This window comes from Elephas maximus, chromosome 22, assembly GCF_024166365.1.
Source record: "Elephas maximus indicus isolate mEleMax1 chromosome 22, mEleMax1 primary haplotype, whole genome shotgun sequence".
NCBI classification, from domain to species: Eukaryota; Metazoa; Chordata; class Mammalia; order Proboscidea; family Elephantidae; genus Elephas; species Elephas maximus.
Window position 1 is genome coordinate 2973507 of NC_064840.1, and position 13412 is coordinate 2986918.

The 13412-nt window shown below is 48.5% G+C and overlaps 1 protein-coding gene across 1 annotated transcript in view; it reads left to right on the top strand.

Annotated features, from left to right (window-relative positions):
- The window catches only part of TMEM132D (transmembrane protein 132D), a 725131-nt gene extending 715988 nt beyond the window's left edge, over positions 1-9143 (top strand). Inside the window, exon 9 of the mRNA XM_049866226.1 lies at positions 7960-9143. Within this exon, the coding sequence (XP_049722183.1) occupies positions 7960-9138 (1179 nt within the window). The 3' untranslated portion in view covers positions 9139-9143. The remainder of the gene's footprint in view (positions 1-7959) is intronic.
- Positions 9144-13412: the final 4269 nt, after the last annotated feature.

Here is a 13412-nt window from a genome sequence, read left to right on the forward strand (position 1 = left end):
TGGGTGGTCTGTGTGTGTATATATGTATATGTGTGGTATGTACTTGTGTGTATGTATGTTTTGTGTGTATGTGTGGTGTGTATTGTGTATATGCATGTTGTGGGTGTATGTGTACATATACGGGTACCATGTATGTATGTTGTATATGTGTGGTGAGCATATGTGTATGTGTGTATATGTGTGGTATGTACTTGTGTGTACATATGTTTTGTGTGTATATGTGTGGTGTGTATTGTGTATATGTGTGTTGTGGGTGTATGTGTACATATACGTGTACCATGTATGTATGTTGTATATGTGTGGTGAGCGTATGTGTATATATGTATATATGTGGTATGTGTGTGCATTATGTATATGTGTATGTATATGTGTGCCGTGTGCTTGCCCATGTATGTTGATAACATTGTTTCCTAACGAAAGGAGCATTTTGTAGGGAATCTGCAGATGTCCTGTGTTCTCCTCCCTCACGGGTGGGCATGCCTTATTTCCTAGGAGCATACTTAACAACAAGACAGTGACCGCAGACCATCGATTCTCTCAGCACCCATGTAAAGGGGTTGTCTTCGTGTGGGGCTGGTGGGAGGCCCAGCCCACCGGGGAGGTTTTTCTGGAAGCTTCCCCCATCAGACAGGACAGCTCCCCCTCAGGAGGCGGGTCACCAGACCTGGCCACCCGTGAGCTCCCACGGAGGCCGTGGCTGTGTTCAGAGCGGGAATGGGCACTGAGCCAGGCTGGCCCCGGGACACAAAGAGCCTCCCTGTCGCCCCATGTCACTGCTGCTCCCTGGCAGGTGTCACTAATCCCCTCACCCACAATGTGGCCTTTGTGCGTGGGCTCCAGTTTTAGAAAACACTTGAAAGTGGACAGTCCCTGTAAAGATAAGAATTCCTGCCAAAAGCAGACCTCCCTTGTTTCACAGAAAGAGGCCAGCCTGGGCGCAAGCCACAGAGAACAGAGAGAAGTAACTGGGGCTGCTCTGTCTTCAGGGGGTGCTGAATTGGGGACACCAGTTAAGAGTTAAGGAAGTGACAGGACACAGCTCGAGCCAGGCCAAAGAGCTAATCCATTTCTGGCACACAGAGCTGAACATGCTACCCTGAGATTTGCTCCATGGTTTGGATGGGCTGTAGTCCCTGTGTGCAACTTGGCTCTGACTTTTCCATCTCCAGAAATCCAAAGTGTCTTTGAATGTCCTGCTCAGATTTCATGGCAGATTAGAGGAACTGGGTGAATCAGTGTCGTGTTGGATGGATTCTGCGCTGGGTCTTCTGTTTAGGGGCTGGTCCACACCAACGTCTAACCACATACGGATCTATTGGCTGGGCTGCAGGAGGGCGCAGGGTCACCACTTGTGTTTTTTCATTGTGGTGAGAATATACACAACAAACCTACACCATCTCAACAAATTCTACACGTACAATTCAGTAACATTGATTATAGTCTTTGCAACCTTTTTGCATTCCCACCAGTAATGGGTGATGGTCCCAGTTTGTTCAGGACCTCTCCAAGAGCTCTTTTCTTTCTTTTATTGTTCCAGTGTAATGGTGGTGAGGTGGTGTCTAAGGGAAGTGAGTTGGTATCTGAGGGAGGTGAGGTGATGTCTAACGGAGGTGAGGTGGTGTCTAAGGGAGGTGAGGTAGTGTCTAAGGGGGGTGAGGTGGTGTCTGAGGGAGGTGAGGTGATGTCTAATGGAGGTGAGGCGGTGTCTAAGGGAGGTGAGGTAGTGTCTAAGGGGGGTGAAGTGGTGTCTAAGGGAGGTGAGGTGGTATTTAACGGAGGTGAGGTGGTGACTAACGGAGGTGAGGTGCTGCCTAAGGGAGGTGAGGTGGTGTCTAAGGGAGGTGAGGTGGTATCTAACGGAGGTGAGGTGGTGTCTAAGGGAGGTGAGGTGGTGTCTAAGGGAGGTGAGAGTGTATCTCACAGAGGTGAGGTGGTGTCTAAAGGAGGTGAGGTGGTATCTGAAGGAGGTGAGGTGGTATCTGATAGAGGTGAGGTGGTGTCTAAGGGAGGCGAGGGGGTATCTCACAGAGGTGAGGTGGTGTCTAAAGGAGGTGAGGTGGTATCTGATGGAGATGAGGTGGTGTCTAAGGGAGGTGAGGCGGTGTCTGAGGGAGGGGAGGTGGTGTCTAAGAGAAGTGAGGTAGTATCTGATGGAGGTGAGGTGGTGTCTATTGAAGGTGAGGGGGTATCTCAGTGTAGTTTTGATTTATGTCTCGCTAATTTTTTTTTTAATGGCTAATGACGTGCAACCATCCTCACTATCCTTTTCCAAATTATCCCAGCACCGTTAACATAACCTTAGTGCCCCCTAAGCAATGACTTCCCCTTCTCCCTATCTCCCGCCCCCTAAACCTGTAAAAAACCCAATGCTGTCAAGTAGATTCCAACTCATAGCGACCCTATAGGACAGAGTAGAACTGCCCCATAGGGCTTCCAAGGAGCAACTGGTGGATCTGAACTGCTGACCTTTTGGTTGGCAGCCTTAGCACTTAACCATACGCCACCAGGGTTTCCTATTGTATGCATAGACCATATTTTCTTTATTCATTCATCTGCTGATGGGCATTTCCACATTTTGGCTCTTGTGAGAAGTGCTGCAATGAACGTTGGTGTACAGGTTTCTGTTTGTGTTCCTGCTTTTGATCCTTTTGGGCATATACCTAGGACTGGGATTGCTGGGCCAGATGGTAGTTCTGTGTTCAGGCTTTTTGAGGAACTGCCACACCGTTTCCCACAATGACAGTAGCATTTTGCATTCCCACCAGCAATGGATCAGGGTCTACAACCTTGCCAACAGCTGTTTTCCGTTTTTTTGTTTGTTTTGGTTTTTATTGATTTTTTTTTATTGTATTTTAGATGAAGGTTTACAGAGCAAATTGTTTCTCATTAAACAACTAATACACATACTATTTTGTGACATTGGTTATCAGCCCCAAGATGGATCAGCATTCTCCTATTCTCAGCCATGGGTTTCCCATTCATTACCAGCTTTCCTGTTCCCTCCTGCTTTCTGGTCCTTGCCTCTGGGCTAATGTGCGCATTTGGTCTTGTTTTGTTTTATGGGCCTGTCTAAAGTTTGACTGAAGGGTGCACCTCAGGAGTGACTTCAGTACTGAGTTAAAAGTATGTCCAGGGGCCATACTCTCGAGATTTCTCCAATCTCTGTAAGACCAGTAAGTCTGGTCTTTTCTGTGTGTGTGTGTCAGTTAGAATTTTGTTCTACATTTTTCTCCATCCAGCTTTATCTAGGGCCCTCTATTGTGATCCCTGTCAGACCACCTTTAAAAGCTTGTGAGTGGCCATCTGCTGATCTCACCCCATCTGAAGCGAGAGAGACTGAAGAAAACCAAAGACACAAGGAAAAGATTAGTCCAGAGAACTAATGGAACAAAACTGCCACAGCCTCCATGAGGCTGAGTCCAGTACAGCTAGATGGTGCCCGGCTATCACCACCAACTGTTTTCCATTGTTTTATCATTGCCATTCAAGTAGGGGTAAGGTGGTATTGATTTTCATTTCCCTAATGGCTAATGGGAGCCCTGGTGGCACAGTGGTTAAGAGCTCAGCTGCTAACCTGAAGGTTGGCAATTCAAATCCACCAGCCACCCCTTGGAAGCCCCATGGGACAGTTCTCCTCTGTCCTGCAGGGTCACCGTAGGGTCTCTATGAGTGAGAATCAACTCGATGGCAATGGGTTTGGTTTTGGTTAATGGCTAATGGCATTGAGCATCTTTTCATGTGTTTGTCGGCCATTTGAATATCCTCTTTGTGAAATGTCTGTTCAAGTCCTCTGCCGATTTTTTGATTGGGTTGTTTGTCTTTTTGTTGTTAAGTTGTAGATGGGAAAAAAGGCAGGATATTAGAACCTTATCAGATATAAGTTTCCAGAATTCTCCCAAAGGGTAGGTTGTCTCTTCAGTTTGATGACTAGCCAGCCACATTTGGGGTACCTTTCTTCCTACTTCCAAAGACAACACCAGTGTAAAATTTACTTGGGGTCCCTGGGTAGTACAAATGGTTAACACACTCAACTGCTAACTGAAAGTTTGGAGGTTCGAGTCCATCCAGAGGAGCCTTGGAAGAAAGCCCCGGTGATCTGCGTCTGAAAACTCAGCCACTGAACCCCTGTGGTGTACAGTTCCACCCTAACACACACGGGGTCGCCATGAGTCAGAGGCAACTCCACGGCAACGAGAACGAAGACCGACTTATGTCGCATGCAGGGCTCGTTGGCTGCAAGGACGAGAGATCCGCTCAAGCAAGCTTCAATCACAGGGATTTACCGCACGGGCCGGGGGCGTCTCACAGACCCAGCTTTAAGACCTCACAGGAGCCAGCTCGTCAACACGGTCCGGGGGCATCTCACAGACCCAGCTTTAAGACCTCACAGGAGCCAGAGAGTCAACACGGTCCGGGGGCATCTCACAGACCCAGCTTTAAGACCTCACAGGAGCCAGAGAGTCAACAGGGTCCGGGGGCATCTCACAGACCCAGCTTTAAGACCTCACAGGAGCCAGCTCGTCAGCACCCTGTTGTTGTGCGGTCCCTCCCCTGTCGTTTGCTTTGGTCTAATTTATTCTTCTCCTCCTGCACATATATTCTGTGCCCAAGTATGTGCTTACACACGGTCCATCATGGCCGCTCCAAGCAGAGCCTTCCTCAAACAGAAAATTCACATGTGCTTTGGATCTCTTGACATTGAAACATCAAGGCCAAGTTGCAGGGTCTCCAACATCGGGTTGTTCTGACTAGATGCAAGTCCCCACACATCTCCCACAGCTAACTGTGTCAGTCTTGGCTCTTATTTCAGATGAGAGAGAAAGGGACAGACAGACAGACAGAAACACAGAGAGAGCTGCTGACTGCCTCAGGGCTGCTGAGATTAAATGTTCTGGTCAAAACTGCCCCCCGCCGTCCACTCAGCTGTACCCAGGTAGGCAGGGTTACACGTCCATCATTTGGGGCTTGGGATGGAGCAGGTTCGGGAGAAGGCAGGAAGCAATGAGCCTCCCAAATCACTGTCAAGTATAAAGGCATCTGACGGGGTGAAAAGGAGTGTGCTGTCTCACTCGGAGGGAGAGCAACTAGGAGTACATAGCAAGGTGTATATAAGTTTTTGTAGGAGAGACTGACTTGATTTGTAAAGTCAGTCACTTAAAGCACAATAAAATAATGAATGTATAAAGGCATCTTTACTAAAATCGATGAAACCACCAGAATGTTCCTTAGACGCGAGGATGGCAAGGCTTTGGCTCACTTACTTTGGACGTGTCATCAGGAAAGACAAGTTGCTAGAAAAGGATCTCCTGTTTGGTAAAGTAGAGGGTCAACGAAAATGAAGGAAACCCTCAATGAGATGGATCGACACAGTAGCCACGACAATGGACTCAAACATGCCAACGATCATGAAGATGGCGGAGGACTGGGCAGCGTTTTGTTCTGTGGAACATAAGGTGGCCAGGAGTCAGAGCTGACTCATCGGCACCTAACAGTAACTAGAATGGAAGGCTTGCACTCAATTAGAGGTTATCTACTGTAATGTGATCTGCCTCCCCAAGCCATTCGCAAGGAATGAAGACCTGAAGCTGCAAAGTGAAAAGGCAAGAGCTTCAGGAGTGCACAAGCCTTGGCCCTGGACACCCTTTGTTGTCCCAGATTCCTCCAGTGGGTTGGGGGTGGGGAATCGCAGAGACAAAGACCTTGCAGCTAGAAGGCTGTTCTCCCTCTCTTTGTGTGTGTCTCTCTCTGATTGGTTTAACAGCTCAGCTCCATGTCAAGGCTGTGTCCCCAGGCTAGTGCAAGCCCATTGCTGCAGACCCAGTGAAGGCAGGACCGGTGTAGCCCCTCTGGGGTGTCCCTGTCTTGATTTAGGGACCTTAATGTGTATTTTGAGTAATAAGTGGAGATTCAGTATTAAAACACCTTAAAAATAATTTAATAAATATGTTTCATTTAAATGTATAACATTTGTAAATGATCCCACTAGCCGGTAATATCCATTGACATGCAGTTTATTATTGTGCAGAAGTAGATCCTGTACTGCCCAAGGGACCCATTTTTCTATTAACACCTCCAAAGGAAAAAAAAAAAAAATCTTATGACAGAGTGTTTAATACTGGCCCTGTTTTGTTGTTGTTTTCTTTTGGTTTTACATCTCTGTAAGAGTTAATTTTCTTTCATTGCCTTACGACTTCTTATCTCCCATGTCCACACTGTTTGAAAGGTTTTTCTCTGTTCATGTAGTACCATTTTTGTTTGTGACTGATTTTTTTTAATTGTGGTAAAAATACATATAATAAAACATTTGCCAACTCAACAATTTTTACACGTATAACATGGTGACACTGATTATGTTTGTCACGTTGTGCGACCATTTCCACTATCCTTTTCCAAACTATTCTACCACCGTTCACAGAAGCTCATTGCCCTGTAAGATACGGCTCCCTCCTTTTGCTCTCCTTCCCTCCTTCCCCTGGTATCCACTAATAAACTTGGGTCTCCTTATACTTGTCTGTTTCATATAAGTGGGATCATACAGTATTTATCCTTCTGTGACTGACTTATTTCACTGAGCATAATGTTTTCAGGGTTCATCCATGTCATATTATGCATCAGGACTTTGTTTCTCTTTATGGCTGGAAGTATTCCATTGTACGTATGAACCACATCTTGTTCCTCCAGTCATCTTTGATGGACATTTCAGTTGTTTCCATTTTTGGGCTATTGTGAGCAGTGCTACAGTGAACACTGGTGTGCAGGTTTCTGCTTGCGTTCCCCCCCTTCACTTCTTCTGCATGTCTACCTAGGATTGGGATTGCTGGGTCACATGGCAGTTCTATGTTCAGCTTTTTGAGGAACCACCACACTGTTCCCCACAGGACTGAACCATTCTACATTCCCACCAGCAACGGATGAGGGTTCCAGTTTCTCCACATCCTTCCCAACACTAGTTATTTTTGTTTTTGCTGTTTGTTTGTTGATCATTGCCATTCTAGGGGGGTGAGGTGATATTTCATTGTGGTATTGATTTGGAGCCCTGGTGGCACAGTGGTTAAGAGCTCGGCTGCTGACCAAAAGGTTGGCAGTTCAAACCCACCAGCCACTCCTTGGAGACCCAATGGGCAGTTCTACTCTGCCTATAAGGTTGCTATGAGTCAGAATTGATTCAACAGCAACAAGTTTGGTTTGTTTTTTGGTTAATGACTAGTGATGTTGAGCAACTTTTCATGTGTTTTTAGCCACTTGAATGTATATCCTCTTTGGTGAAATGTCCATTCAAGTCTCTGCCCATTTTTCATTTGGGCTGTTTGCCTTTTTATTGTTAAGTTTTGAGTTCTTTATATATTATGGGTATTAAACCTTTATCTGATATGTGCCTTCCAGTAGTTTTCTCCCAATTTATAGGTTATCTTTTCACTTTCTTGATAAAGTCCTTTGATGAGCAAAAGTGTTTGTTGTTTATAAAGTCCCAGTTATCTGTTTTGTCTTCCATTGCTCATGCTTTCAGTGTTATATCTAAGAACCCATTGTTAAAAGTTAGTACCCAAAGCACTACTGCTATGTTTTCTTCTAAGAGTTTTATGGGTGTGGCTCATACATTTAGGTCTTTGATCCATTTTGAGTTAGTTTTCATATACAGTATGAGGTAGGGGTCCAAGTTCATTCTTCTGCTTGTGAACATCCAGGTGTCCCAGCACCATTTATTAAAGAAACTCTTCTTTCCCCATCGGGTGGACTCAGTGCCCTTGTCGAAAACCAGGTGACCTGAGATGTGCAGGTGCCTTAGTACTTCTTATCTCCTGTGTCTACACTGTTTAAAAGGTTTTCCTTTGTTCTCGTAGTGTTTTTTTTGGTTTTTTTTTTTTTTTTTTTTTTGCCACACCGAGTCTTTTCTGCTAAGGCTTGTGCTCAGTGAGCTTTTTGACCCTTTTTGATTGACTTACTTATTTTATCCAACAGGAAGCGGCCATCAGTTGCTGGGTCCAGTTCAGTGACGGCTCTGTCACGCCTTTGGATATTTATGATGGGAAAGACTTCTCCCTCATGGCCACATCCCTGGATGAGAAGGTGGTATCTATCCACCAAGACCCCAAATTCAAGTGGCCTAAAATCGCTGCTGAAACAGAAGGGCAGGGGCCACTGGTGAAGGTGGAGATGGTCATCAGCGAGTCATGCCAGAAGTCCAAGAGGAAGAGTGTGCTGGCCGTCGGGACCGCCAACATCAAAGTTAAATTCAGCCAAAATGATGCCAACCCCAACACCAGTGACAGCAGGCATGCTGGGGCAGGAGTTCACCTGGAGAATCATGTCAGTGACAGGAGGCCCAAGAAACCCCTGCAAGAATGGGGGAGCCAAGAGGGGCAGTACTACGGCAGTTCCTCAGTGGGCCTCACAGAAGGAAGGGGAACCACCACAGAGAGGTCAACCTTCCGGAGGAAGAATGGCCAGGAGAGCGTTTTAGATGATGACAGCCATTTCCAGACTATCTCTGTGGACCTGACCAGCTTCCCAGCCCAGGTGGATGTGCCCAGAAGCAGTGGGGGCATGGATGAGAATGACCTCATGCAGGCATCCAAGGGGCTGAGCGACTTGGAGATTGGGATGTATGCTCTGCTGGGCGTCTTCTGCCTGGCCATTTTGGTCTTCCTCATAAACTGCGTGGCCTTTGCTCTGAAATACAGGCATAAACAGGTTCCCTTTGAAGAGCAGGAAGGCATGAGTCATTCCCATGACTGGGTCGGGCTGAGCAACCAGGCAGAACTGCTGGAGAACCACATTAACTTCGCCTCCTCCCCAGAGGAGCAGATTACGGCCATCGACAGGGACTTCGAGGAGAGCAAGTATCTCCTCAGCACAAACTCCCAGAAGAGCAGCAACGGCCAGTTGTTCAAGCCTTTGGGGCCCATGGCCACTGACGGGAAAGACCAGAAGAGCGAGCCCCCCGCCTCCCCTACCTCGAAGCGGAAAAGAGTGAGATTTACTACCTTCACCACCATCTCCGCGGAAGACAGCGGCCCCACAACAAGCTCGCTCACGATGAGCAGTGAGGACGACGTGAAGTGGGTCTGCCAAGACCTGGGCTCCGGAGAGTACAAAGAACTACACAACTACATGGAAAGATCACGTGAGAACGTGTAAGCAGACACACACACGTTGTTCCCACTCACCTCTCGGCCTTTAATTTGGGGATGCGTGGCCATGCACCCCAAGGAGCAGTGAAATGGCAGGATGGGGCAAGGGTGACGCTGTCAACAGAGCCCCAGAACAGGGCCCCGATTCAGCTGGGCCGGCCTTGAGTCAGAATCAATACACATATTTCACTCGTTCCAAGGGAAGTGGTTTATCATTCATGGCAAGATTTCTAAAACGTGGAGCAAAATTGAGTTCTGAATCACGGAGCTTCTGAGGGGTTCCAGGAAAGAACAGTCTCTCTCTTTAATCAAAACAATTTGGGTATCGTACAATCCACATAGCTCCGGTGTTCAATACTGCAGACTCTGGACGGAAAGTGAGACCCGGGCTGAGCCTAAATGGATCAATGAGAGGGAGTCTGTCCTTTGATGTGGAGCAGCACCTCCTGCTTGAGCGAACTCAAAGGCAGAGCCTCGCGCCACCCTCAGCTCTTAGGAAGCGTGACTGTGATGCAGCATCTCCCAAAGTTTGGGTCAGATCTGGCCCTAATTATCGACAGACCAAGACGACCGCTGACAAGGATTAAAAGGGAACAAGCGGGCAAATAGGCCACTGATCTCTGTTACTGGATTCTAAGAACAAACACAAAAATCCTCCGAGTGGTTCAGAGCATTCCTTCATTTGTAAACTAGGGATACTGGACACAGAACACCAATCAGTTTTGAAGAACTAGGCTCTTTTTAGCCTGTTCATCTTAATGAGTTCTCATGTCTAAAATTTGTATTTCTCTGTTGCATTGCCACCTGTCAGAAAGCTGTTGACCCTTTGTCAGGGTGGGCGGGGAGGCAGTTTCCAGCTTCCCTGAGTCTCTTTCTGTTCCCTGGGCATGGTGTCAGCTCCCAGGTGACAGTGTATAGAGAAGTCACCCTGGGCGTACTTCACTCTGCCCTTCCCTGCAGAGAATGGCCTTTGGGGACAAGCAGTCTTTACAGTGAACTCAACACCAACATATACCCTCCTTCGCCTTGCTTTCTAGAAACGAGAGAGGCTGTTTGTCACGGGTCTGTTGCCGCTCGCGTTGCATCTGGTCTGAGGGTTTTCCTTCAAGGCCGCTGAGACGAATCTAGGTGTCTGCGTGAAGTGCGAGGGCGGCTGGAAAGTTGGGACACTGGGTGTAGACGAGGTGGGATTGGGCAGGTGGCATCCCCCACCCCACAGCGTGAACAGAATGGAAGCTTCTCCGCCTGGAAGAGATGGAGGTTCCTGAGGTTCTGGCGTAAGGGGTGGAGAGGTGGCCATGCTGTTCCAACGTCAGCCCCAGGGATCCAGCCTGCTCAGAATCAACGTTTCCCTGGAACATTCCCTAAGTCCCCCTGATGAGCTGCTTCTAGGAACTGTCTCACACGCACTCCGAGGCGGGATGGTGGGGGAAGTAACTGCCGACTAGGATGACCCTGAGGCCAATGGTGTGGGGGGAGGGGGGAGAAGAGACTACACTGTTGAGTCCAACTCTGTCACACTCTGTCTCTTTCTCTGTCTCTCCAGATCTCTCTTCCAATTTCTCTCTTTCTCTGTGCCTCTCTCTGTGTCTCTGTGTATCTCTGAACCACCATTTCTCATTCTCCTTGTCTTGCATTCGCTCTGTCTCTGTGTCTGTCTCTATCTCTGTCTCTTTTTCTCTCATTCCTTCTTGCTCTTTCTCTTTTTCTCTCATTGTCTCTCTCCTCCTCCCCGCACCCCGTGCATATAATCCCATCCTCCTCAGGTACCATGTGTCGATCCCACAGTTGACCTCCTAAGCCTCAGCATGCCGCCTCCAACAGTGCTGCGAGCAGTTTGCTGAGACCGGGTTCCTGAGAACCAGATGTGACTTGCTCCTGTCCCCGAGTTTGCTTCCTGTTTGGTTGGGTGATTAACTGGTCACCCCTTTCTGGTCATAACAGTTTGCTTTCAGTAACCTCCTCCTCCCCTTTTCTGTTCTGACTGTCATGGAGTTCCTTTTAATAGGGCAGCCACTGCTCACTCCTGAATCCATCTCCATATAGAGTGTATTGTAGACTGTAAAAATGTAATATATATTTATAAACACACCGGCTGTAAATACAAAGTTTGCATTCAGTGGCTTTATGGCTGTCCTTTGTCTTTCGGCATGCTGACCCTCTGAGGGACCGGTGCCTGTTACAGATGGCTCTCTGAACACTGTAAAGGCTTCTGGTAAATGGAAATGCAGATTTAAGGATCCCCACTCAATCCAGTCACACCCTTGCATGGTGCGATGCCGCTGTCCGCCCCGAGGGGATGTTGACACGTGATGACAGAGTGCGTTGTGTACTAAGTACCTCTCCTTCGGGACCTGAGAGGATTTAATGATAAATCACACAGCCGTCCACGAAACGCCTGCTAACGGATGGTGCGGCGTGGGAGCGCGGCAGCCAGGCATAGATTCCAGCCTGTCTTGGCCCTGCAGGGAGGAAAGGCGCAGCCTTCTCTGTGGCTCTCACACAGACACCCAGGTGTTACCTGCCTAAGTCAGGCACCTGCACAGGGTTCCTCTGGGTGGGGTCAGAAATGCTGACCTCAAGTCCTCGATGATCAAACACAACCCGAAACCGCTCCACAAAAAGAGAAGCTGGATGAAACCCTCATATTCATGCAGACAGTGTCCAGCGATGGGTCATTCATGTAACCAGTGAGTAGCTACTAAGCTCCTACTATGCACCCTAGAAGGAGCCCTGGTGGTGCAGTGGCTAAGTCCTAGGCTGCTAATCAAAAGGGCAGCAGTTCAAACCCACCAGCTGCTCCCCAGGAGAAAGGTGTGGCGGTCTGCTCCCGTAAAGACGACAGCCTTGGAAACCTACGGGGCAGTTCTACTGCGTCCCATGGAGTCGCTGTGAGTCAGAATCAGCTTGACAGCAATGGATCGATGCGCCCCAGGCGGTGCAAATAATGAAGGCACTTGGCTGCTAACCAAAAGGTTGGAGGTTCAAGTCCACCCAGAGGCACCTGGGAAGAAAGTCCTCGTGATCTGTTTCCAACAATTCAGCCGTTAAGACTCTGAGGAGCACAGCTCTGCTCTGACACACACGGGGTCGCCATGAGTCAGTCAGCTGGATGGCAGCTGGGGGAACAGACGCGCCCCAGGAACGATTGTGAGTACTGGAGACGGAGGAGTAAACACGGCAGCCACACCCCCCACTCTCAGAAACCTAACATCACGTGGCGGGGGACCCTGCGGAGGAAATGAACAAAATACTGTTCAGATAGTCGTGTGTCGTGTAAGGGAAAACGAAACAGGTTAGAGCACAGAGGAAGACTGAGCCAACATTTGAGACGCTGGAGAGTTTGCCTAGAAAAAACCTGGATTTCTGTTTTCAAAATTCAGACAGTCTGTGGCTCTGTTCACAGTCCGATGGGGCCACGCTGGCTGAGTTAGTGCTGTTGCCTCCAGGCAGGTGTGAGCGCTCCACTTGGCCACAGTCCTCGCCACTCCCAGGTGTCTCACCCGTGGCCCAGAGTGCGAATTTCATTTGCCGCTCATCTCACAAATATTTCTCCCCTGTCCTTCCTCTACCCAAAAGTGAAGAAAACAGGTATAGACTGAGGGAGCATGTGTTTGAAGACAGTTAAAACGTGTTGCCATCAAGTTGATTCTGACTTCATAGAGACCCTATACCAAAAAAGCCAAACCTCTTGCCGTTGAGCCAATTCCGACTCATAGTGACCCTGTGGGACAGAGTAGAACTGCCCCCACAGAGTTTCGAAGGAGCGCCTGGTGGATTTGAATTGCCGTCCTTTTGGTTAGTAGCCGTAGCACTTAACCACTACGCCACCAGGGTTTCCAGTGACCCTATAGGACAGTAGAACTGCCCCATAGGGTCTCCTGGGCTGTAATCTTTATAGAAGCAGACTGCCATGTATTTCTTAGGCAGAGTGGCTGGTGGGTTTGAACTGCCGACCTTTCAGTTAGCAGCTGACCGCTTAACCACTGTGCCACTGGGGCTCCTCAGGAGAGTTAGGGAAGAGTACCTTACTTTAGAATCACTGGGTGGTGCCGAGGAGCCCTGGTAGCACAGCGGTTAAGCCCTTGGCTGCTAACCCGGAGGTCGGCGGTTAGAACCCACCGCGGCTCGGTGGGGGAAGACGGGGCAGTCTGCTTCCGTATAGATCACAGCCTCGGAGACCCTAAGGGGCAGTGGGTCTTCGGTGATGCAAACGCTCCATGTGCTTGGCTGCTAACTGAAATGTTGAAGATTCAAGTCTAGCCAGAGGAAGCTTGCAAG